The sequence below is a fragment of the Lontra canadensis genome, unplaced genomic scaffold, assembly GCF_010015895.1.
Source record: "Lontra canadensis isolate GAN:19392208 unplaced genomic scaffold, GSC_riverotter_1.0 scaffold106, whole genome shotgun sequence".
Taxonomy (NCBI): Eukaryota; Metazoa; Chordata; class Mammalia; order Carnivora; family Mustelidae; genus Lontra; species Lontra canadensis.
The window spans coordinates 1,463,021-1,490,042 of NW_022631100.1; the positions used below are offsets into that span (position 1 = coordinate 1,463,021).

The window sequence follows — 27,022 nt, forward strand, 5'->3', positions numbered from 1 at the left end:
TACCAATGTTTGTATTGATTAGGTCCCTAGCCTTCGGTACTGCCTCTTGTTCTTTTTTTTTGTGGTGAGTTTTTCTACCTTGTCATTTTGTCCAGATAAGAATATATGAAGGAGCAAGTAAAATACTGAAAGGGTGGCAAAGACCTCAGGAGAATGTGCTTTAACCAAATCAGAAGAGACCCCAAATCATGGGGGGAAGAAAGCGGATAAAAAGAAGTTAAAAAAATTGGAAAAAGAAAACAAATAAAGAAAAAATATAGAAAAGAAAAAAAAAATATATATATATATGTGTTAGACTGGTGACTAGCACAGGGTCACCCACTTAATTTTGTGAGTATTTTGGTCTCTTAGAAGAAACTACCTCCCAAAATTTTAAAGAGTGAAAAACATATATAAGGGTAAACACAATGAAGGGATGGAATATGCCTATAAAGATGAAAAAAAATTTTTTTTTAATTTCTAAAAAAGGAGTTGATAAAGTAAGTTGGTTGGGAGAATAAAGAAAAAGAAAGTGGAGAGAATTTGCTCAGCCTGGAGACTAGAACAAGCCCGGAGCTAGATTTAGGGTATATTTTGATCTGTTAGAAGTTGTACCCCAAATTTTTTTAGAAGAAAAAACCCTATGTGTGTACAAAAACTAAGGTTAGATACAATGAAGGATAAAATATGACTATAATAATGAAGGTTCAAAAAAGATTATTATTATTTTTTTTAATGAAAGGTATTGTTAAGATAAACTAGTTAAAAAACGTTAAAAGAGGAAAGGGTAAAAGTTAAAAAAAATTTAGCAGAAGAAAAAAAATAAAATAAAAAACATTAATTAACTGCAAGACTAAAGAATCATGGGGAGAAAGCCATGAATTCCATGCTTTGCTTTCTCCTCCTCTGGAATTCCTCTGTTCTCCTTGGTAAATGAACTTGGTCTTGGCTGGATTTCATGTTGATCTTCTGGGGGAGGGGCCTGTTGTAGTGATTCTCAAGTGTCTTTGCCCGAGGCAGAATTGCACCACCCTTACCAGGGGCCAGGTTAAGTAATCTCAGGTTCACTTTCGGGAGCTTTTGTTCCCTGAACGCTTTCTGTAGAGTTCCGGAGGACGGGAATGAAAATTGCGGCCTCCCAGTCTCCGGCCCGGAGGAGCCAAGAGCTTGGGGTCCCACTCCTCAGGGCGCCCTCAGAGAAAAGCGCTCAATCACTCCCGTCTCCCTGGCCTCCAGCCACGCTTCGAGCTCACCCAGCCTGTGACAAGCGTCTCTGTCTCTGGCACGCAGCTCTGCCTGGAGTCTCCGAACCCCGCAGATCCCTGAGCTCCCCCAGGAGGTGTCTCCCCGGATCTTGTGGGGACCACACTCACAGAGCAGTGGCCTGTGCCACAGATTATGGTTCAAGGTAACCCCGAGCTGAGAGCTCACTCCTTGGCTCTGTTGCTGTAGCCGGCTTCCCTGCTCTAATACCTGCGAGCTCTGAGACACTCAGACACCCCCGATCCTTCTCCGACCCCACGGGACCTGGGGCCACGCTGACCCCGCGTGGGCTTCACCCCGATTTAGCCTCTGGAGCGATGTCCCTCAGTGGAGCAGACTTTTAAAAGTCCTGATTTTGTGCTCCGTTGCTCCGCCTCTTGCCAGGAGCCGGCCCCTCCCTATCTTCCTGCCGCTTTGGATTCACTTCGCCACCGGTCCTACCTTTCAGAAAGTGGTCGATTTTCTGTTTCTAGAATTGTTGCTCTTCTTCTCTTAGATCTCCTGTTGGGTTTGTAGGTGTTTGGAATGGTTTGGTAAGCTATCTAGCTGATCTCCTGCTACCTGATGTCATCTCAGCCTGCTATTTCTCCGCCATCTTGACTCCTCCCCCCCCCCATTATTATTTTTAAATGTCTTCTTTTTTTCCTCTCAGTTTTGTGGTTTCCCTCCAGCTGTCTAAGATGAGTAGTTTATTTTTTTACTACTGTAAGTTTATAAAACAAGGGACATCCACGTGGCTCAGTTGGTTAAGCGGCTTGCTCTTGGTCTCAGCTCAGGTCTTGATCTTAGGGTTTTGGTTCAAACCCCACACTGGGCTTCGTGCTGGGCATAAAATCTACTTAAAAAGCAAAACAAAACAAAAGCCCAACAAAGAAAACTATGTAACTTCGTCCAAGCACCGCCTTAGATATAGAGGCTGTAAGTTCAGGTGGGTGGTGTTTTCCTAAGCAATTTTCCCCAGAAATTTGATAGACTAATGTGTATTTCCTTTTTTTCTAAGTGTTCTTTCAAGACAGAGGTTTTTCATGCTTTTAATTTCCAGATAAAGACCTTTTTATTTTCTGATTTTGTTACCAATTTCTGGTTTTACTTAATTATCATCAGAGAATATTATCTTTGTTATTCTTCCTTAAGAATTTAGACTTTTTAATGGCCTAATGGATAGGTAACTTTTGTGCATAGTCCCTATGCACATGGAAAAAAGGTATCTCTGGACTGCAAATAGAAGACAGAGTTTTGTTTATCTCCATTTGTTAATACTGTTCATTTCACATTTATTAAGTGATGCGTAGGGTACCGGCTGGTGAGCTACAGTTCAGCAAGAGACACTGAAATAGAGATACTTATTACTCAGGGGTCTTGGAGGAAGTTTGCAGGACAGGCCTCCAGGAGCCCCCTGGGGAGGACGAGGCAGGGTGACGGCAGAGAGGCAGGCCTGAGGCACCCACCTTCATCAGGGGCCATGGCCAGGCTGCTTTTGGGATTCCCAGGCTAAGGCTGCATTGGTCAGGGCAAACCAAACAGCAGGAATTTGGCAAGTTCCTGGTGGGTGCTGTCTAGGAGCCTGTAAGGGGAAGACCCCAGGAGGCAAGGACATGCCACCACCAGCCCATGCCTTCTCCCAGCTCTGCAGGCTACCATCTGGGGGCCTGTGCCAGCGGGAGGGTCGGGGTCACGTCCCCACAGGCTGTTGGATGGATGGGACAGAATGGATGCAGAGGCAGCTCAACCCCATTTTCTCTATCTTATCAATGGTGCTACACGTGCCACAGACGGACTTGTACTTGTTTACTTGTCCTTGGACTCAGAAGTGAACGCGTGTCTCCTGTCAGCACATTCCTATTCACCCTTCCACCCTCTGCTTCCTAATGGTCGTTACTGTGTCGTCTGACACACGGATACCTATAACACATCATTGCAGGAGTTGTACCCTTCAACAAGCAGCGCTTTTGGGTGCTGGGGTGTGGTTTTTGGCTTGAATTCCACTTTGTTCAGACGGTTATCCCATTGTTTGCCTTTTGGACTTGTGGACTTGTTTTTTTCCCAACTTTATAAATTCCACAAAGTGAAGTGTTTTTTTGTTGTTGTTTTTTTTTAAAGATTCTATTTATTTGACACATAGAGAGAGAAGTCACAAGCAGGCAGAGAGGCAGGCAGAGAGAGAGAGGAGGAAGCAGGCTCCCTACCAAGCAGAGAGCCTGATGCGGGGCTTGATCCCTGGACCCTGGTATAATGACCTGAGCCAAAGGCAGAGGCTTTAACCCACCGAGCCACCCAGGCGCCCCTGAAGTGTTTTTTAAATTTTGTTTTATTCTACGGATTTTTATGCAGGCTAGTATTTTTATTCTAAGGGTAACTTTATACATCTTTATCATAATATCCATAGTTTTCCAGCTATTTGGATATTATGTTAGTCCCTAATATGAACAATGATGTACGTCTTCTTTTCTCCTTTCTGCTCTCTCTCTTTCACTGCCCACATTCGATAATATTGCCTGCTTTTTTCTTTTTTTTAACTTTGTATATTAGAAATGCTGTCTGTGACTCTGTGCAGGAAAGGGTGTGGAAACACCCTGCGTCTCCCCGGCCCACGGCCCTGGACCCACCCAGTGCTCTCCAGATCCGGCCTCCCAGCTGCTGGGCCATGCAATGACCTCAGTTACTTCACAGTGTCATAGAGTTCTGGGCGATACTGGTGTCATAGTTATAATATTCTCAGTGGTGTATAGCACGTGTACTGAAATGCCTTTGATTTGAGTCTCCCCGTGAATATGGCAGCCTTGGTGAAGTGTGTCAGTAGTTCAGAATTAGCACTGATTTTATGTGTTCCCTGGGGATTTTGTTGGCCGATCATATCAGAATGACAGCCATGCCTCTTTCCTCCCATCCTTGTGTCCCATATTCTCCTTTGCTTATGAAAACTTTCCAGGGTTGCATCACTCCTGCATTCCTGGGATATTCCACGTTTTATCCTCATGTGATTTTTATATACTATTGTATTAAGTTAGTTAATATTTTATTTAGGATTTTCACATGGACACTTAAAAATGAGGTGTCCTTACCTGTTTTTAGAATCAAGATTATCCTAGCTCCTCAAAATAGACTGAACAACAAATGTTCTTGTGTTTTCTAGAAAAACTTGTATAAGATTCGATTTTTGATCAAACTCACTGTAAAAATACTTGGATCTGGATTTGGTAGGGGTGGGAGGGAGAGACTTTGAATCGCTTAGTGAGCCCTTCACATTCCCTGTGTTCATACAACACATGTGTGTTTCTAAATGCATTAACTGAAGTTGTCTCTACTGCTCTCACCACTTTCCAGGCTCTGCTACAGTTATTTCTGTTCTTCGTAATGATCATTCTTGCCTGAGGTCTGTGTATAATTAGTTTTTTCAAAGAGGTAACTTTTTTTATTATTTTTTTTCACTTTTTTTTTTTCTTGATCTATTTGGTTGACTTCTGTCCTTCATTATTTACATTCTATTTATTTCATTTGACTTGTTCTCCTATTCTTAAGTTTAGTGCTTAGTTTGTTTTTTATCTGTTTCTTCCTAAAGTATTTAAAGATGTGAATTTTCCTCTCAGTATTCCTGTAGCTGTTTCCTATAAGTTGGGTTTTTTGGTTTTTTGTTTTTAAAGATTTTATTTATTTATTTGACAGAAAGAGATCACAAGTAGGCAGAGAGAGAGAGAGAGAGAGGGAAGCAGGCTCCCTGTTGAGCAGGAAACCTGATGCAGGACTCAATCCCAGGACCCTGGGATCATGACCTGAGCCAAAGGCAGTGGCTTAACCCTCTGAGCCACCCAGGTGCCCCATCCTTTTAAGTTTTCACATGTAGTATTTTAATTAACATTTAGTTATAAATATTTCTTTATATTTTTTGTAGCCCATTAGTTATTTTTTGCCAGTTTCTGAGAATTTAAACTATCCATATATTATTATTAATCTCCATTTCTGGTTAGTTTTGATTGGGGACTATATGCTATACTGTACATATTTATCCTTTTGAAATAGCCTTCATGAGGTTTCCTATACCCCCTAATGACATAGTTTTGTAAGTGTCTCATGTGTGCTCTGAAATAATATGTGTTCTATGCTCATCGGACTTAATGTTATATACATACACTATTACACAGCTTAGATACCTATTTTTTATTGATCCATCAGTTTCTAAAAGTGATGTATTAAGATATTAACTACAATTGTTGATTCACATCTGTTTTCCCTGCATTTCTGCCCATTGCTGCCCTTATATAGTTTGATGATGTAAGTGGATATATATTTAAGAATAACTTCTTAAATTCCACATGTAAGTGAAACCATACAATATTTGTCTTTCTCTGACTTATTTCACTTAGAATTATACTCTCTAGATCCATCTATGTTGTTGTGAATGGTAAGATTTCAGTCTTTTTTATGGCTAGTTGATATTGTACTGTGTGTATATATATATACACACACCATATCTTCTTTATCTGTTCATCCAATGATGGGGATTTGGGCTGTTTGCATACCTTGACTATTGTAAAGCTGCAGTAAACATAGGAGTGTGTATGTCTTTTCAAATTACTGTTTGCATTTCTTTAGGTAAATATCCAGTAGTGAAATTACTGGATCATACGGTAATTCTATTCTTATTTTTTTTTATGAACCTCCATACTGTTTCCTGGAGTGGCTACACCAGTTTGTGTTCCCACCAACAGTGCATGAGGGTTCCTTTTTTTCCATATCATCGCCAACACCTGTTGTTTCCTGTGGGTTTTGGGGTTTTGGGGGGTTTCGCTCTTTTTTTTTTTTTAATTTTAGTTCCATTATGGTTAACATATAGTGTTGTATTAGTTTTAGGTGTACAACATAACTATTCAACAATTCCATTTATTGAACTCATTCTTATTCCTCTTCCTCCCACATCCTAGGTATATGGTGACATTTTTTACAGTCTTTTATGAAAGTAAAATGAATCCCTTTTTGTGAATCTCTTGACTGAATTTTATAGATACACTTATTTTTGCCTCTTTTGTGCATCCAACTTTTCTTATTGCTGTTTATGGTCTTTCCTTTCCACTCAAAGAATATATTTTTTTTAAATTCTATTTATTTGTTTGACTGAGAGAGAGAGAGAGAGAGAGTTCACAAGTAGGCAGAGCAGCAGGCAGAGAGAGAGGGAAGCAGGCTCCCTGACAAGCAGAGAGCCCAATGTGGGGCTTGATTCCAGGACCCTGAGATCATGACCTGAGCTGAAGGCAGAGGCGTAACCCACTGAGCCACCCAGGTGCCCCAAAGAATATTTTTTAACATTTCTTGGAGGGCTGGTTTAGTGTCATTAATTCCTTTAACTCTTGTTTGTCTGGGAAGCTCTGTCTCTCCTTCTGGTCTGGACGAGAGCCTTACTGGTTATTCTTGGCTCCAAATTTTTTCCTTTCAGCACTTTGAATATTTTATTCTACTCCCTTCTGGCCTACAAAGTTTCTGCTGAAAAATACACTGACAGCTGTATGGGGTTTCCCTTGTATGTAACTGCTTTTCTTTCTCTTGCTGCTTTTAAAATTCTTTATCACTACTTTTTGTCATATTATTTACTTTGTGTCTAGGTGTGGACCCCTTTGAGTTGGTTTTGTTGGGGTTTCTCTATGTCTCTTGGATCTGGATTTCTCTTTCCTTTCCAAGATTCAGGAAGTTTTTAGCTATCCTTTCTTCAGACAAATCTTCTTCCCCCTTTTCTCGCTCTTCTCCTTCTGGGATCCCTATCACGTGTCTGTTATGCTTGACAGTGTTGCTGGGTTCCCTGGGTCTATTCTCATTTTGTGTATCTTTTCCCCCCTATCATCTGCTCAGCTTGATTACTTTCCATGACTCTGTCCTCCAGGTGGCTGATCCATTCTACTTCCTCTTGTTTGCTATTTATTCCAGGTGGTCTATTTTTATTTCCATTAAGTGAGTCCAATAGCTCTAATTGTTCTTTTTTATGTCTCCTATCTCTTGGTGGAAGGTCTTGTGGAGGTTCTGCACTCCTTTCTCAATTCTGGTGAGGATATTTATGAGCATTACTTTAAATTCACTATCAAACCTATTATCATTTCCATTTTGTTTAGGTCTCTTGCTCTGATTTTGTTCTGCTCTTTCATCTGGAGCATATTCCTCTGTCTCCTCATTCTGTCTGTTGCTGTGTCTGTTTCTCTGTGTTAGGAAAACCAGCTATGTCTCCTGCTGTTGTGCTGTCTCTTTAAGGGCAGGGACTCAGCTTCCTATCTGAACCTGCTGATCTTTAAAGTTCCAGGTGGTAAGCCACACTGAATGTAAGAGCTCACAAAGTTATGCCCCTCTGGTTTTCAAAGGCAGTGTTATGGGGATCCCTCTTCTCAGTATAGGTCTCTGTGCCTGGGCTGGCATCTGCTCCTCTTCCCCTTCCTGTGCCCTCAGATCCCTCCCTCCTGCAGACAGTATCACTGGTCTGTCAGTGTCACAAATCTGTTTGGTTCCCAGCTGTGTGTCTGCCCATCCTACCCTCTTCAAGGTGGCCTCTTCTCAGTGTGTAGCTGTGGAGAGCCTGTCCTACCAGTCTTTGGGGAATTTTCTGAGTCATTTACACAGACATGAGTGTTACCTAGTTGTATCCATGGGATGAGGTGAGCCCAGGACCCTTCTATTCCACCATCTTCTCTGCAGGTCTCTCTGGAAGCTTTGAAAAATTTCATTTTGTCTTTGATATTCCAAATCTTACTTTAAATTCTCTAGCTATGTGTTTTCATATTCTGTTGGCTGTTTTAATATGGAGTCATTTATTTTTAGTTCTCTGTTGACAGGAAGGGGACTTCTGCTCTGAGATTCTCTGTTCCATATGATTCAATGAGTTGGATTTTTCCAAACCAACAAACTGTAGGTCCAAACTCTAAGCTAAATCAGCATAACTGTTTTCATAGCACTTACCTGTGTTTTAGATATTGCAGATTTTTCTGTATTCTTATTGTAATGAAAACATATAGATATATAGATATATAGATACGTCTATATATATGTATAGAGATATAGATATAAGATATATTGATATAGATATTTATATAGATATTCTATATCTATATGTAGATATCTTTGTGGTTTTGTGCTATGTGGCTTCCAGGAGACATAAGATGGATGGTTGCATCTAAGCTATTGTCTACATTCTGCATATTTATACTTACATTTTGAGGATTTCCAGTCTGCTAGAAAAAGGGAAGGAAGATGTTAGTTGACAAATTTCACTTTCTCTCTCTTATATAAGCATCTTTTTGTTTCTCCCCAGCCTACACATTCTTTCCTCTCCTTTCTCCAGTTATGTGTTACCTTTAACATTTTCAAGTCACAGCTAAAACAAATGGCATTGCCTTCATAATAGCATTTCTAGGTGCACGTTGATGGTTTGACTTTTTAACCTTTTATATTCATCTTTTCCTCAGTTTTACAAGTCAGTTTATAAGCATCAGTTTATTCTGCTTCTTTCCCCTTCACATAATTTTTACATTATAAGTATGAAAGCTTTCAGCTGTTAAATAAACTATTAATAAAATATTTCCAAATAATAATATATGGCTAGAGGAATGACACAAAGTTCACAATTTATAGGTTTAATATTAAATTTGGAATAATCCAGTCTTTTATTTAATAGCGTATTTTTGATGGTTTACACAGTGACCAGTCACAGATAGCATATCCACATAGGAATACATGTTCTTAAATAAATACGCTGTAGGTGGGCTGTTTACATCCCTTGTTCATTTGAGGTACGAGAATCTGAATTGCATGCAATAGGCAACTGGAATCTCTCCAGCCTATTCCCATTTCTGTCTCTAACAACATCTACAGTGTTGGGGTGGGGGTGTCATTAACTCAGAGCAACCATAGAATTAACAAAGAATCACCAAAACTATATCCTAAAATAGTACATAAATGATGTACGGTTTGCCAGGCGGCTGACTCTATGGAACATCATTTACAACCATAAATACTTTACAGTAGGATTATGATTTTTGTTTCAAAACCTTCCCAAGTAAGGAATTGTGAAAGTCTTTAACCAGGAGGGATGGCATGTCCAAATATCTCTTCTTTTGATTATCCCACTTCTGCTGATCCTCAGACTCCCGAGCTATCCCTGGTCCACTCCTGCAGACTGTTGGCCTCCGTCCAGGCAGGTGTCTAGGTTTGAATTGTCTGTGGCGGAGAATTCCTAGCCCCACATCTGAAACTGCTCCACATTCACGCCTTACGTGGGTGTCTCATCAACTCCATTTAAAAGAGGTTGCTCTCATTGCGCTACTGGGTATTTGCCCCAAAGATAGAATGGAGCAATCTGAAGGGACACCTGCACCCCAGTGCTTACAGCAGCAATGTCCCCAACAGGCAAACGTAGGAAGAGTCCAGATGTCCACCAGTAGATGAGTGGATAAAGAAGATGTAGTATATATATATACAATGGGATACTACTCAGCCATCAAAATAAATAAATAAATAAATAAATCTTGCCCTTTGTGATTGACATGGATGGAACTAGAGGGGAGTATTATGCTACATGAAATAAGTCAATCAGAGAAAGATAATTATATGATTCACTCATAGGTGGAATTTAAGAAACAAAACAGGAAGGGAGGGGAAAATCCAACAAGATGAAATCAGAGAGGGAGACAAACCATAAGAGACTCTTAACTCTAGGAAACTAACTGCGGGTTGCTGGAGAGTACGTGGGTGGGGGGATGGGGTAGCTGGGTGACAGGCACTAAGGAGGGCACGTGACGTAATGAGTGCTGGGTGTTCTTTGCAACTGATGAATCACTGAACTCTACCTCTGAAACTAATAATACACTGATATTATTTAATTGAATGTAAATAAAATTTAAAAAATAAATGAAGTTGCTCTCAGCTGATTTCCTAGCTCCAGTAGCTTGGCCATAGGAGCTATTTTTTCTCCATTTGTGGAGTCCTGCTGAGTGTTCTGTGTCTCCTTCAGCAGCAGCTGTGTCTGTCCCATCATGGGAATGCAAGGAATGAGAAATGGAGTAGGAGAGGTCAGTGAGAAAAAGGATAAATCCCACTTTTTTCTGTAGGGATATTTGCTTATAGGATTGACACTGAAATAAACCCACTTTATTTTTTAAGATTTTTTTTGTATTTGAGATAGAGAGAGCGAGCAAGCACTGAGCCAGGGGAAGAGGGAGAGGGAGAAGCAGGCTCCTCACTGAGCAGGGTGCCTGATGCGGGACTCGATCCCAGGACCCTGAGATCATGACCTGAGCGGAAGGCAGACGCTTTACAGACTGAGCCACCCAGGCGTCCCTAAACCTCACTTTAAGAAGGAAACATGGATGCCCTTGTAATTCCTGCATTAAAATATTAAGTATCTTTCTAACCTGCCATGACTTACTGGATGTTTTCATGTCTAACCACGTCAAGTCCTCGATCTTGCAAATTGTACTTACTATCCTAGAATATTTTTTTTTTAAGATTTTATTCATTTGAGGCAGAGATACAGAGAGAGCATGAGGAGAGGGAGAAACAGACTCCCTGCTGAGCAGGGAGCTGGACACGGAGCTTGATCCCAGCCAAAGACAGATGCTTAACCATCTGAGCCACCCAGGCACTGCCCATCCTAGAATATTCTTAACATCGAAACATTAAAGTAATTGTTACAAACCTGAAAACCTACATTAATGGTAATTGGAATTACACAAAGATATAGACTCTTTTTAATTTTATTTTAGCATATGATAATTAGACAATGATACTATGGTAACAGTTCTTAAATACATCTTAAAGAATGAATTCTTTTTTAAAAAAAGATTTATTTTTAAAAAATTTATTTATTTTAGAGAGAGGGGGTAGGAGGGGGAGGGGCAGAGAGAGAGGGAGAGAGAGAATCTGACTCTCCACTGAGGAGGTGGGACTCGATCCCAGGACCCCCGAGATCATGACCTGAGCTGAAATCAAGAGTTGAATCTTCAACGAACTGAGCCTCCCAGGTGCCCTAAGAATGAATTCTTGTATTGGGGGAGGGTCTATACATTTGCTACCAGGGGTCTGTGAACATAACATTTTGTGTGTATTGTATTTTGCGGGTAAGTAGTAGTCTCAGTTTGGTGAAAGTAAGAACTACTATCATAGAGTGCCGTATTGGGTTCCTCGTTAGGAGAGATTTTGTAGGATTATGTATTAAGAGTTTAATTTGCAATGTATTTATTTTCTTTAGGAAGCAATATTTATTGCAACTCAACAGTTGGGCTTACAACAATGGCCAGCTCAGACAAAGAAAATAATACAGTTTTATAATCAGCTTCAGGTAAGTGAGAAATGGCGTGTTAGCACCTCTTTGCTCCTGAATGTTAATAGTTCTGATCAAGGAGAAAACCAGGGTAACCAGAAAGTGGCTTACTCTGTTATTGACCCAGATGTTGTTACTCGACCCTCAACTAACTTTGAATAGATTTATCTTCTTCACCTTTGTCCCCTTACCAAATGATTCTAAAAAACCTTCCACATGTGGTGTAAATGTTCTGCCTCACACAGCTATGCCTTCTTTGAATTTTCTGTGCCCATGAATGAACTAGTTGGAAAAGACAGTGCATTTCCCTGATTATCAGTAAGATTGTACATTCTCATATTTATATTCTTTACCATCTGAGTTTCCTACAAATTGCCAGATTATATAACATACTCATTTCTCAATTAGGTTTTTTGTCTTTTTCTTACCAAGTGTGTGCAGACTTTTCTTTATACATTTTTATATCCTGTTTCTTTGTTGTTTATGTGCATTGCAAATAAATTCTCTAAATCTTGGGTTTTCAGAAATGTTCCTAGTGTTCGCTGGTGCAGGAGACATTGTTAATGCAGTCAAGTCTGTTGGTCCTTTGTGTGTGTGGTTTGTGTTTTCTGTGAATTTTTAGAAATCTTTTCTATCATATTTCATAAATATATTCTCTATGATTTTTTTCTCAAATCTTTTGATATTTGCATTTCCCATTTTTAAGTTGTCTGGAATTTTCTCTACGATATCAAATGTGGATCTGTTTTTCCTCAGATGGATAACCAGTTTTCCCAAGACTTTTCCTCACTGATTTGCTATTTCTCTCATGTACTGTGTTTCCAATCTAATAGGGTGGATTTCTTTGTTGATTTCTTCCATATTTTATTATTTTGGTCTTTATCTTATGATAACCACCAGTCTTAATTACCACAGCTTTATAATAGGTCTTCATATCTGGTGATGCCACTTGTAAGAGGAAAAAAAAAAAAAGCTATCCCTGACCCTCTTAGGGTTTCTGGCTGAGTCTGAAAATCAAATTGAGAAAGACAGATTAGCAGGAGAAAAGCATGCACATTTTACTGTGTTTGATTTTTTTTTTTTACATGAGAACCTTCATAAGAGAATAGACATGCCCAAAGAAGTGACCAGAACAGGAAGCTTTATACCTTTTAGATAAAGAAACAATGAATTTGTGGAGAGTTGACAGGACAGAGGGGTTGGGCTGGGGGTGTAGCAGGTGGTGAGGAAGTAAGTAGGAAGATGTGGGCCACCTGAACCAGGTTTGTTCATAGAGCCTGTCAGCCCCACATTCCCTGTAAGGATGCCTCTGTCTTCTGGGTATGAGGAGGGCACCTTTGATGTGGGACTTGTAGGACCTGTTTCAGGGAAGAAAGGTGAGGTGGGGGAGGTCAGAGTGACCTTCCTGCTTCCAACCACGCTGGAAGACTCCTCCAGATTAATCTATTTAACATGCCCAAGTCAGGGCACCTATCTTGTCAGGAGCACTGCCAGAATATTCCCTCTCTGTTACTTTCCCGGTAAAAAAATAAATAAATAAAATAAATTTAAATTTAAAAACCTTATTTGGATTTTTATTGGGATAGAATTGAATGAATAACCAGTGGTGAGAATTTTCATTTAATGATATCACATTTTCCCCTTCATGAACATATTGGGTTGATTTAACAAGTTAGCCTGCAACAGCTGCATGACGGCAGAAAGCTCTAGACGTCTGGGTCAGAAAGGATGGTTTATCACTCAGCAACAGCAGTAGCCATGTCCCCAAGATTTAATTCTCAGAGGATGACACAGGGTCAGGTGATACCTGCACATGTGGTAAGTGTTCCACAGAAGAACCCCACACTTAGGAACATGGCAGTCTTCTAAGGGGATGACCGGCAGACATTCCTAGCCTTTGCTCAGGAAGGAGACACTAACATTATCTTTGTTATTCTAGACAGCCGAGTTAAACCTTCTCCATCCTGATAAGAGGACTGTCTTCCAGAAACTGTTTGCTATACAAGCATCCTTGAAAAGACAGTCCTAAACAAAGCTTTTGATGCCTCTGTTCAGAGGCATGTGGAAATGTCAGTGACTATAAAGAATTGTCTCCCTAAAATTCCACCCCTCGTTATACACTGTCTTGGTTTCTGGTGAATTGTCCCAGGGCCACTCCATTGACTATTCTAGTTAACCTGACTGCCAGGGGCTGGGACCAAATATATTCAGCTTATTTCATACAGCATTTAGCTAGAGCCTCTCACAGTAGGCTGGAGTCAACCTAAAATATTAATCTCAACCATGCCCATCCCAGGTTCTGCCCCCAAACAGCTGAACACACCAGAAGCCGTCAGACTCTACCTTAGAAAGCCAGGCAGATTTCTCCTAAAGCTGGTATACTGGTTGTTTCTCTGGGTCTAAAGGATTAATCCAGGTAGAGATAGTTTCTCAGCTGTGTAGATGGTGTCTTGGCCCAGAAGGAGGAAGGGACTAGGGTCATTCAATTATCCATAACAACCCTGGTCAGTGAGTTGAGACTGATCTGACTGCCTCCCAGGGACAAGTGATGTTTCCTTAAATACTGGATTTTAACACTTTAACCACCTCTGAGGTGCAAGTTGCATTTTGGCGGGGGGAAAGGAGACAAGGTAGTGTCTAACTTCTATTTAAGAAATACAATCCTAAGGGTATACACGGTACCTTTAGGAAGAATTTCTTGATAGTTGCTGGGTTCCCCAAACAGGACTACAGCAGTTCAAGGAATACAGTTCTCAGTTCAGAGTTCAGTTCTAATAATGAGATCTAGTTCTTTTTCTTTTTTTTTTTTTTTTTTTTTTTGGAGTGACCACTTGAGGACAAGCAGTCTAGTCTGACTTGTTTGCCATACCATGAGCCAGATGACATTTGTCTGCTCCAGGAAATGAGTGAGCAGTGGAGATAGGAGTGGGGAAGATATGCAAGACATCTTGAGCAAGGGTCAAGTGTTTTGCCGGGGAGGCCACTCCTGCTGCTTCTGACAGATTTCTCTTAGGGGAATAACAATTTTAGGGGAATAACAATTAAATTTTAGGGGAATAACAATTAAATCGTGATCAGTCCTATTTGATAGGGGTTGGCAGTCCCAGCAGTAAGTAAAATGACTAGGGTTGTTGGGGATACCACATCAGGGCATTTTCTTTTGCGAGGAAGGAAAGAAAGAGAATGGGCTAAGACCATGTCAATCCAAGAGAATCCAGGCAGTTGAACCAGAATTAAATTTGAACCCTCTGGACCCCATTTTGGAATATGTATAATCAGAGTGGCCTGCAGTTTTCATCAAGGAACAGAAAGAAGCCCCAATGCTCAGGAATGGTCAGGATGAATCCCAGATTCTCAAAAGAGATCTCTATTATCCCCCATCTCTCTTATGCTGATAATTACCCAGGAAGCAGATGAAAGGAAATGGTCTTCTTAGGGATGCCCCCATTCAATGACCAACCTTCCCTGGTAAGGTGTGTGGACGAAGAGAAGGGAAGGGGCGTGGAGTCAGGAATGTCTGAGGTCAGTCTTTGAGAAGGCTGTTCCACCACTGACAGCCCCAGAAGAGGGGGGCACAGGGCTGGTACAGGATCTGCCAGGAGTATGTGGGCTCATTCGTGCCGCGGGCAGCGGGACTTTTCCTACCATGAGACAGGAACCTGGAGCGCGACAGTAGTCCCTGCATCCCAAACACATGGCCCCTTACTTTGTGAGTCGGTGACAGAGAACGCGTCGCCATGTGCAGGGTGACATTGTGTTAGGACTGCAGTCCCAGCAGTCTGGGAAGTCTGGCGTGACCAGCTTGATTTCGGGTCCTCATCATGGGCCCGCGAGTAACTCCCACAGTTTGGTTGGCAGCCCCGACTTGTTTGCACGGTTCCCAGCCCCAGAGAGCATTATCTTGAATCCTACAGTCTGTGGCTCCCCAAGGGGCAGACCAAAGAGGTAGGCCACTGCCAAAGCCAGAGTCCGAGCTCTCACCCGGAGCAGAGCTGACCAGTATGCTGCAGGGGCCGGCCAGCCTCAGGCAGGCTGAGCCACTAGGGGGCGCCACCACGGTGTGAGTGGGATCTTTGCAAGTTGAGGACTTCACTGAACCAGCAGCTTTGCTGGGGGGGAGGGGGTGGCGAGAAGTAAGATTGCTCCCAGGGGACAGTGGCCCCTCTTTCAGGTGACGCCATGATGCGGCTGTGGCCACTTAACTGTGTTCTTAAAGTTATCCTTTCCATTTGTCATGCAAGCCTTTTGGACCCCTTCCCACCTTGCCAGTTACAGAATGGGATTATCAGACAGAGAATCACCAGCCCCACATGAGGGTAGAGAGATTGAAATGGAAGTGAAAAATATTTTAGCTTTGTCCATATTTGAATTTTAATTTATTTATTTGGTACAATATTAAAGATAATAATTTCTTTAGGCTTTTGCAGTAGTCTAAAAGAGATGGTGAGGGACTTAGTGTCTGACTCTTTCCCCCTTGTCCCAGTCCATTTGGGCTGACATAACAAAATACCATCAGTAGGGTGGTTTAAACAACAGATGTTCATTTCTCACAGTTCTGGAGGCTGAGAAGTTTAAGATCAAAGTGCTAGCAGATTTTGGTTTCTGGTAAGCGCTCTCTTCCTCGCTTGCAGATGGTCACCTTCTCACTGTGTCTTCGCATAGTAGAGAGATGTTGGATTCTGTTCCCCCTCCCTCTTCCTGTAAGAACAGGAAGGTCACCCTCATGACCTCATCTAAACCTAATCACCTATCAGAGGCCTCACTTCTAATATTATTGTGTTGGGTGTCAGCCTCAACATTTGAGTTTTAGGGAGACTGCAAACATTCACTCTATAACACCAGTAGTGATTGGGTTGGGCAGAAGAAGATGGGATCAAGCAAATTTTGTAAGAGATGAAGAACTTTGGACATGGGTACCTAGTGGTTTTATTAACAAATCAGGAAATTAGAGAAGCAACAAGTGTGAGAAGAAGGTATAGATTAGATTATGTTGACTTTGAAGATCATGTGAGACATCTAGAAGCAAGTATCTAGTAGACCACTGAGATTGCACTCAGGCACATAGAGCCAAAGACTGGAGAAAATAAACACATCAGGGAGTCATTAGAACTCAGGTCATGGTTAAAGATATTCAGGTTGATGAGATTGGTAGGGCCAGTGAAGGGAGAAGAGAGAAAAAGAGAAGGATGAATTAGGGAAGACTAACATGGAAATGACATTGAAAATTCAAAAGACAGAAAAGAATAGAGAAGAGGAAGCTGAGATAAACCATATTACAGAAGCCAATCTTAGAGAAAAGTATAGAAATAAAGGAGAATTGGAAAAAGATAAACTGTCAGATATCAAGAATTGAAAGTTATCCCTTGAATTTTAAAATTGTGAGATTTCTGTTTATTTTGACATTAACCTAGTCAATGAAAATGGAACCCAGCTTATACTAGACTGAACAGTAAATTGAAGGAAGGGTTTGTGGATACAGGGATGTATTTCTAAATAAGAACCTTCAGATTTCAGCTGAACCATCAGTAAACCAAAATTAAACCATAAATCTGCAATTTTGTTTTAGACTTGCATTGGTGTGATGTTAGTAGGTCCAACATGTGGAGGAAAGACAACAGTGAGAAGAATTTTAGAAAGAGCATTAACACTATTACCAGTTGAATACATCCTACCACAAAGAAAAAGGGAATCTGTTTCACAGGTAAATACTAAGTAATGTGTTTCTCTGTTTCTTCAGATCTTTATGCTTCAGTAACATTTTATGTCCTATTTATATAAGTATGTTCTTGTTAAATTTATTGCTAGGAATTTTGAGGTTAGGAATCATTATACTAAATGGGATTATCTTATTTGAATCTCAAACTAGTAATTACTAGTATAAAATAAATCTACTGAATTATATATTTATTTTGTATTTCATCACCCTCATGGACTGGTAATTTTAATTGTAATTGTTTTTGTAGGTGATCGATTGAATTATCTTCAAACGAATGTAATTTTGTCTCTTGTAGTATTTGTATAATTTATATTCTTATTGTATTGATTAACCCTCTAAAACAGTGTTAACTGTAATAATCTCTTGTTACTTACTTTATCTGAAATGTAGTTAATATTTCTCCATTTAATATGATATTTGCTCTTTGTGTATGATAAATATTCTTTCATACATTGGGAATTTTCTTCCATTCTCATTATACTTCGATTTTGACTGGGAATTTGTGAAGTAATTTTTCAGAATCTATTTTTATATTTTAATTGGTTAATAAGCTATATTGATAGATTTGCTAATGTTAAATTGTCCTTGAATTCCTAGAATAACTTTTTCTTGATATGTATATATATTTTTTTTCAAAATGATTTACATTTTTATTTTTATTTTTTCAAAATTTTATTTAAATTCTAGTTAATAGCGTAATGATGCTTTCAGTAGAATTCAGTGATTCATCACTTACATACAACACCCAGTGCCCATGATGACACATGTCCTCTTTGATCCCCCTCCCCCCTCTAGCCTAGCCCCACCCAGGTCCCTCCATCAGCCCTTAGTCTCTTGTGATTTGTTTTCCTCTCTTCCCCCCTTCCCATATGTTTATGTGCTTTGTTTCTTAAATTCCACATATAAGTGAAATCAGATGGTATTTTTACTCGGTATAAAGCTAGATCCCAGTAAATAACGTATACTTCAGTTACCTCATTTAAAGACTCAGCAGTCTATTTGAAAAGTTTTAGAAAGTCAAGTTCTCGGTTCTGCAGGTTTTTGTTTCAGTTAGCATGCAGTTTCTTTCCATTTTTAGCTCTGTCAGTAAGCAAGAAAATGTGTTTTCTTTTCTGTAGTTCTCAATATATAAGTCTTTCTCTCCCTTGATTAAGTTTATTCCAAACCATTTTATTCTTTGGGTGCTGTTATAAATGGAATTGGAATTTCTTAATTTTTGTTGTTGAAGTGTGTTTGTTGCTGCTCTATAGAAATGCAGCTGATTTTTGTGTGTTGATGTTGTGTCCTACAAATAGTCTGGCTTATGTATTAGCTCTAGTAGTTGTTTTATAGATTTCTTTGGGATTTTCTATATATAGAATCATGTCATATTTAAATAGAGATACTTTTACGTCTCCCTTTGCAATTTGGGTGCTTTTTATTTATTTTTCTCACCTAATTGCCAGGCTAGGACTTTCAGTACAGTGTTTAATAGCAGTGGTGAAAATGGAAATTCTTGCCTTTTGCTTGATTTTAGGGAGGCTTTCAGTCTTTCACCATTGAGTAAGAGGTCATCCATGGGTTTTTCATAAATACCCCTGATTATAATAAGGAAGTTGCTTTCTATGTCTAGTTTGTTGAGTGTTTTTATCATGAAGGGGTGTGAAATTTTATCAGATGTTTTTTCTGCGTCTCTTTATGTGACCATGTGGTTTGTTTCTTTTGTTGTATTAATGTGCTGTATCACGTTGATTTTCTTTTGTTGAGCCCACCCCTCCATTCCTAAGATAAATCTCATCTGGTCATGGTGAATCATCCTTTTCTTTTTTAAAAGATTTATTTATTTATTCATGAGAGAGAGAGAGAGAGGCAGAGGGAGAAGCAGGCTCCCCACTGAGCAGGGAACCTGATGCGGGACTCATCCCAGGACCCCCAGGATCATGACCTGAGCCAAAAGCAGATGCTCGACCACCTGAGCCACCCAGGTGCCCCGAATCGTCCTTTCAGTGTGCTGTTGCATTCAGTTTGCTAGCACTTTCTTGAGGACTTTTTCATCTCTATTCATAAGGCATACTGGTGTGTCATTTTCTTATGGTGTCTTTGTGTGGATTTGGTATCAGGATAATAATTCTAGCCTCATAAAATGTGTTAGGAAGTAGTCTCTCCTTTTCCATTTTTTGCAAAAATTTGAGTAAGATTGGTGTTAATTCATTTTCAGGTGTTTGGTAAAACTCATCTGCCATATGATTTTGAATTTTCTTTCTTGGAGATTTTGATTACTCTCTGCTTATTACAGATCTGTTGGGATTTTCTATTTCTTCTTGAGTCAGTTTTGATAATTTTTGTTATTTCTAAGAATGTATCTGCATCCTGTAGATTATATAATTTGGCAAACAGTCATTCATAGTGTTTTCTTATAACCCTTTTAATTTCTGCAAGGCACTAGTAGTGTCCATAGTTTATTTCTGATATTATTTATTTATCTTTTTTAATTTAATGATTATTCCCTTTTTTATTGAGGTATAATTGACATATAGCATTGTATTTTTTCAGGTGTACAATACCTGACATTTATATATATTATTATATATATATTACCTGACATTTATATATATTATGAAATGATAGTTACCATGTCACTGCACAGAAATTAATAAAGTGCTTTGCTTCCCCATGACTTATTTATTATATAACTGGAATTTTGTACCTCTTGATTCCTTCCATCTATTTTGGTCCCCTTCCCAATATCTTTGCCCTCTGGCAACCACCAATATATTCTCTGCATCTATGAGTCTTGGGTTTGTCTTTTAGATTCCACATATGAGTAGTGTATAGATTTGTTGAACCACTGTATTGTATACCTGAAACTAATATAATGCTGTATGTTAACTACACTGGAGTTAAAATGAAAAAAAAAGACAATATTAAGTCTTCTGATCCATATATGTATATATTTTCTAGATACAAGTCCCTTATCAGGGACTATGATTTACAAACACTTTCTTTCATTTTGTGACTTGTCTTTATTTTCTTGATGGTATCCTTTGAAACACAAAAGTTTTTAACCTTGATGAAATTCAGTCTATTTTTTCCATGATGTTACAAATAGAAAGATTTTATTCTTTTTTTATTGAGTATTTGATTCCATCATACATATATGTGTGTGTGTGCCTGTGTGTGTATATACACCACATCTTACTTACCCTTTCATCCATCAGTGGACATTGAGATTGCTTCTATGTTTTGGTCAGTGTAAATAATGTTGAAATGAACATAGAGGTGCATAGAACTTTTTGAATTCGTGTTCTTGTTTTCTTCAAATACATACCAAGTAGTGGAATTGATAGGTCATTAATTAATGATCAGAGAGAATTAAGGTCGCTTTCTTTGGAGAGAAAGACCTCTCCTAAAACTCTTTGGTGTTAACAGTGCAAAAATTTAAATAATTGTGCTATAGTTAATGCCTTTAAGAAGCCACACTGGATTCTTTTCAGATTTCAGGGAGAAAAGGAAAAGTAGATATTTGTGTTCTAAATCCAAAGTGTATCACTGTTGGTGAACTATATGGACAACTGGACGCTAATACTATGGAATGGTCTGATGGGCTGTTAGCAGCAGCAGTTCGAAATTACGTATATCTCAACACTGCAAGGAGCTCAAAGAAAGACAGTGATTTCGGCCTGAAATCAAGAATCTCAGATGCATCTAACGTGAGTTAATATGGAACAGTTACTTTTATTTGACTACTGTGGATTCCGTTGTTTAAAGATTGATATTTAAGCATTATTAGGCACTTACAGTATAAAAGTAAATTTAAAAATTATTATGATCAGTTTTAAAAAGGAGAAAAATTAAAAACTATAAAAAAACCCAGAAAATATGACACTGCTTTAAAATGATTGGTAAACAATAAAATGAAAGAGACTGGCTTTTAAAGTAACCCAGAGTTGGGTAAGTGTTAAGTGGAGGACGGTCTAGTGATTCTGTCCAGTGCACACTGACCAGTGTACCTTACAAATTAACAAGGTATGAAAACACTTTGCTGGAAAGGTGAAAAAGTTTTTGATACCAAATTCATCACAAAATCAACACAAACAGCAAACAAAAATTTGAATGTTATATTCTCATTAGTTATAAGTAGAAATTACTGGTAAATTTCATTAGCCAAAATATATTAACAGAAGAATGGCATTTAGGAACCAAACAGATAAGCAAAGTTGTTTTTTTTTTAAGTTTTTATTTAAATTCCAGTTAGTGAACATGCCGTGTAATATTAGTTTCAAGTGTACAATATAGTGATTCAGCAGTTCCATCCCTCACTAGGTGCTCATCATGACATGTGCACTCTTAATGCCCTTTCCCTATTTCAGCTGTCCCCCGACCCAGCTCCCCTCTGGTGACCATCCGTGTGTTCTGCAGAGGTAAGGGTCTGTTTCTTGGCTTGTCTCTTTATCTCTCTCTTCTCCCCACCACCTGCCTTTGTTTATTTGTTTCTTAAATTCCACATATGAGTAATGTATAGAATTGTTGAACCCCCACTATATTGTACACCTGAAACTAATATAACACTGTATGTTAATACGCTGGAATTAAAATGAAAAAATATAAAGTCTTCTAGTCCATATTTATGTATATATTCTTCTAGATGCAAGTCCCTTATCAGGGACTATGATTTATACACTCTTTCATTTTGTGACTTGTCTTTATTTTCTTGATGGTATCTTTTGAGACACAAAAGTTTTTAGCCTTGATGAAGTTGAGTCTATTTTTTCCTTTGTCACTTGTTTTTTTTATACCATATCTGAAAAAAGCTTTGTATAATCAAGGTCAAAAAGCTTTCTTCTATGGGGCACCTGGGTGGCTCAGTCGTTAACCACCTGCCTTCAGCTCGGGTCATGATCCCAGCGTCCTGGGATAGAGCCCCGTATCAGGCTCCCTGCTCGGCGGGAAGCCTGCTTCTCCCTCTCCCACTCCCCCTGCTTGTATTCCCTCTCTCGCTATGTCTCCCTCTGTCAAATAAATAAATAAAATCTTAAAAAAAAAAAAACTTTCTTCTAGCTTTGTAAGAGCTTTGTAGTTTTCACTTTTATATTTAGGTCTTATGGTCTATTTTGGGTTGATTTTTGTGTTCAGTATAAGGGAGGGATCCCAAGTCATTCTTTTGCCTCTGAATATCCAAGTATTCCAGAACTATTTGTGGAAAAGACCATTCTTTCCCACATTGAATTGTCTCATCACTCTTGTCAAAATCAACTGACGGTAAATGTTGGGATTTCCTTCTGGATTCAATTCTGTTCTCCTCATCTTACATCTCTCCTTATGCAAATGCCACACTTGATGACTGGAGCTTTGCAGTAAGTTTTGAAATAGAAAGCTCAAGTAGTTTTTAAGATCTTGACAACTGATTCTAAAATGTATCTAGAAGAACCAAGGTCCCTGATATTTCTGAATAAAAAAACCAGGGGAAGAGTCTGGGTGGTGAGATCTGCCAGATGTCAAGAATTATTAAAGAATTAGGTAGAGTACAACACTGTGTTGCTGGTGCAGAAAAGGATGGCAGTTCTGAACTATTATGTCCCTATGATGTAATGTAAAAATGTGTAGAGAAAACAACAGAATTTTGTAGAGAAATTGATAAATCACATCTAGTATGAGATTTTACTGCATCTTTCTCAGTAATTGATAGGAAAGGAATATGGTAAAGTGGCTATGACTAAATTCTTTTTTTAAAGATTTTATGTATGTATTTGACAGAGAGAGATCACAAGTAGGCAGAGAGACAGGGAGAGAGGCAGGAAGCAGGCTCCCTGCTGAGCAGAGAGCCCAATGCAGGACTCGATCTCAGGACCCTGAGATCATGATCTGAGCCGAAGGCACAGGCTTAACCCACTGAGCCACCCAGGTGCCCCTAAATCCTTTATACTAATTATCACCAGTTAGAAATGGAAATAGGAAAAATTCAGCTATCAATGGCAAAAATCTATTTAAAATATATTGGAATAAATGTAAAAGAAAGGAATTTGTCATGGGGTGTGGCAGGGAGGGAAACAGGAATACCTATATACAATTGGCAAAAATTGAATAAATGGAAGAGATACTGTATTCCGGCATGGAAAGACTTCTGTCCTAAAAAATGCCAATCTAGACCAAGTTAATATATGAACATAATATCTTTCCAAGCAAAATCCCACTTTCAAAAACTCAAATTAAATGACTTTAAAGTTCATTAGGAAGTATAAATGTTCCAAGAGTTCAAAGAAAATCTGGGCAGAAAACCAGAGTGCTTTATATTTCTAAAATGTTCTATATTAATTTTAGAACAAATCTATACTGTAACCAAAACAGTGGAGTACAATATAATACAGTGACCATACTTAAAAATGCTGTATTGTATATTCAAAAGTTGATAAGAGAGTAGATCTTCAGAGTTCTCACCACAAGAAAGAAATGTTTACCTATACATGGTGATAGATGTTAAGTAGACTTACTGTGGCAATCGTTTCACAATCTATACAAATATTCATTATATTTCATACCTGAGACTAGTGTAATGTTGAGTGCTGGATATATTTCAGGAAAAGAAATAAAAAGATAACACTTTTCAAAACCTGAATAAAAACCCTGGAATGTACTAACACAGAAAGGGAACCAGACAGAGTCCAGAAATATATTCAGACATATGTGAATTTAATATACAACTGAAGTAATATTTCTAATCAGCAGGAAAAGCATTCTTTACTGAATTCTCTGTTAATATAGTTTGCTATTTTCTGATGTGAAAAATGTAGAAAGACACTTACCTCATTCCTTACCCAGAAATAAAATTCCAGGGGTGCCTGAGTGGCTCAGCCAGTTAAGCATCTGCCTTCAGCTCAGGTCATGATCTCAGGGTCCTGGGACCGAGCCCCCGCATCCAGCTCCCTGCTCAGCGGGGAGCCTGCTTCTCCTCTCCCTCTGCTCCTTCCCCCTCCCCGTTCATATGTGCTTTCTCTCTCTCTCTCTCTCTCTCTCTCTCTCTCGCTGTCAAATAAATTTTTAAAAAAGAAAGAAAATTCCAGATCAAATAGCCAACTAAATATAAAAATAAAATTATAAAAACATAATATTTAGGGGCATATTTTTAGAGTTAGGAAGACCTTAACTAAAGCTGAGAACCTAAAAATCATAAACAGAAGATAAAATTTTTTTTCTGTAAATACAAAAAAATGGTTTGTTTTTTTTCCAAGCCTTACAATAAACATCATTAAAGCAAACCGCAGTCTGGAAGAAAATCTTTCTAGCATCTTAGAGGAATTAGTGGCCCTGCTGTAAATGAGGGCTGTAAGAAACAGACGCAAACAAGAACAACTGGGGGAACCAGGCGGGCTAAGAGTAGAACGTTGTTGGAGCACATGAAAATTGTCGACAGAGGAAAGAAGCTCAGCCTAAGTCTTAGTCAAAAACTAAAAATTATAACAATGAGAGCAGCACGGTTTTTCTCCTCAAGTTTTCAAAACGTAAGAATATCCATAACTAAAACATTGCATGTTCACGAAGATATGGAGAAACAAACATTCCTGCATCTTATTGGTGGAAGTATTATTTTTTTTTAAAGATTTTATTTATTTATTTGACAGACAGTGATCACAAGTAGGCAGAGAGGCAGGCAGAGAGAGAGGAGGAAGCAGGCTCCCTGCTAAGCAGAGAGCCCAATGCGGGCTCGATCCCACGACCTTGGGACCATGACCTTGGGACCACGACCCGAGCTGAAGGCAGAGGCTTTAACCCACCGAGCCACCCAGGCGCCCCTGGTGGAAGTATTATTGTCACAGACTTTGAAAAAGAGACCCAATAGAATTTATTAAAGATTAAAATCCAGATAATATTTGACCCACAATCCCACATTTTTTAAAAACCGAGGGAAAGAAAAACAGTAGAGCATAATGACTTATGTGCGGGGCTGGTAAGTGCAGACTTCTGCAATAGAAAAAGTCATTCGAAATAACCTTGTACTTGGTCCTCTTCCCATGAGCCTTGAAAACTAGAAGTGGCCGGTTACTGTCTGTTGGGCCGCGAGGCCCTGGCTGAGACGTGGGGCTCACTCCTATGTACAGTCTCCGTCTCTCTCTGTTCTGTTGAGCCCCTCTGCTCCCCGGGCCTGGCTCCCATGTTTGGTGGGCTTCCCCTAGTCTTGCGGGCAGAGAGAGCCAGTGCTAGTCAGCTGATGATGTGGGACTCAGATCTGCTGAGGAGATAAATAATAAAGTCCTCCAGATAATTAAGACTTAAATGTATGCGTAGATCAGAATTTCTTGGGATTAATGTGCAAACAACCTGTACTTGTGTCACCTGGGGAATGTTATTACAGGTGGGGCTTCCTGGCCTCCTCTGCCAACCTGTTCAGTCAGAATCTCTAAGGATTCTGTTAGAGTCTGCAGTTTAGCAGGTACTAAAGTCTTCTGTACCCTAAAATTTTAAAACTACTATGAAGGAGGGGGAAAATACGCACCAGAATGTCCACACTGATTCTTTAGAGATGGCGGAAATTCAGAGAACATCTGCTTTCTTTTTTGTGTTTTATGGTATTATTTTAATGTTACACAAGCAGGTACTAACTGTGCTGGGGAAAAAACGAGAAGAGAATTCTCTAAAAGAAAACGGCCTGTAATCACCACTCAGCTGAGCCACACTGCACTGGCTACACGGAGGTCTTCCAGGGCCAGAACCTTCTGCCTTTCCCATTTTTATACTCAAGAGAACATATGAATATATAGTGCATTGGAATTGGAAAGTGTGATCCAATTAATATTACTGATTATATATTTTAGGTTTTCAAACTTGATTTCTCTGATGCAGCAGATACTGACGTTAATATATTTGAGGTGGAGGTGGGAAAAGATGTTAACATTCCGGAATATCAGAGTAAGTGTTATTATTAGATTCAATAAAGTGATTGATTAAAATAGACGATGAACTGAACTAAATGAGCTTTACTTCTATCTTTAAAAGCATTTTTAATTTGTGATATTTTGTTGTTGTACTATGTATTTTCTCCTCATTTGTTTATTTAGAATTTGTGTAGTGTTACCACATACCACGGGGCATTCATCTATAATTACACTATAAAAGCAGCAGGTCTGGTCTAACCCTTTCAGTTTATAAATGCACATTAATATCTCACAAGAAGCAAGTAGATATTAAAGGTAGAAGTACTGTCGTGTGGAAACCTGCAGTAGCGTTGCCTCTGAAGTGGGACTCAAGGCACTCTGCCTGTTCCCAGGCCAAGTCCTACCACCCAAACATACTCCTCTAGAAAGGATTGCACACCCGGCACTTGGCGGTGTGAGGGAGGACGGAGAGCGTCAGGATGCTGCTGGAGCCCCCCAGGGCTTTTACGGCTCAGGGATAACCCTCTAGCCACACATTCACACTGAAGGAGGCTTCTGCTGCTGCTTCTGCTTTTCCTCAATGGTTGTGTGACCCTACCTCATGTTCAGGTTGGAGAGCATAGTCCTTGGGCACAGCAAGCTCCCTTCCAGGGTGTGAAAATGGGCCCTGAGGTGGGTACTTCAGCCAGTCCAGCCATCTGAGCCCTGGCTCCCCTCCCTCTTCTGCTGGCCTCTTGTGTCCTTCCCGTGGCTCACTATTTTCCGCCTCCACAGTGACTCCCACACTCCTCCATTAGCTTGTCCAGTGGGTTTTCTAGAACTGTGGAGCGGGTAGGGCCTGTAGCTATGGGCAGTGGAGTCAATGGGGTCACATGTGAACTACTCTGAAATCTGTTTGATTCTTTCTTTGAAGGGCATCTGCTTGCCTTT

At 39.5% G+C, this 27,022-nt stretch overlaps 1 protein-coding gene across 1 annotated transcript in view; it reads left to right on the forward strand.

The window, feature by feature from the left end:
• Positions 1-27,022, forward strand: part of DNAH14 (dynein axonemal heavy chain 14) — a 307,787-nt gene that overhangs the window by 131,001 nt on the left and 149,764 nt on the right. The window contains exons 35-38 of the mRNA XM_032838780.1: positions 11,459-11,548; positions 17,097-17,231; positions 20,720-20,935; positions 26,033-26,126. Coding sequence (XP_032694671.1) covers positions 11,459-11,548; positions 17,097-17,231; positions 20,720-20,935; positions 26,033-26,126 — 535 coding nt within the window. The remainder of the gene's footprint in view (positions 1-11,458; positions 11,549-17,096; positions 17,232-20,719; positions 20,936-26,032; positions 26,127-27,022) is intronic.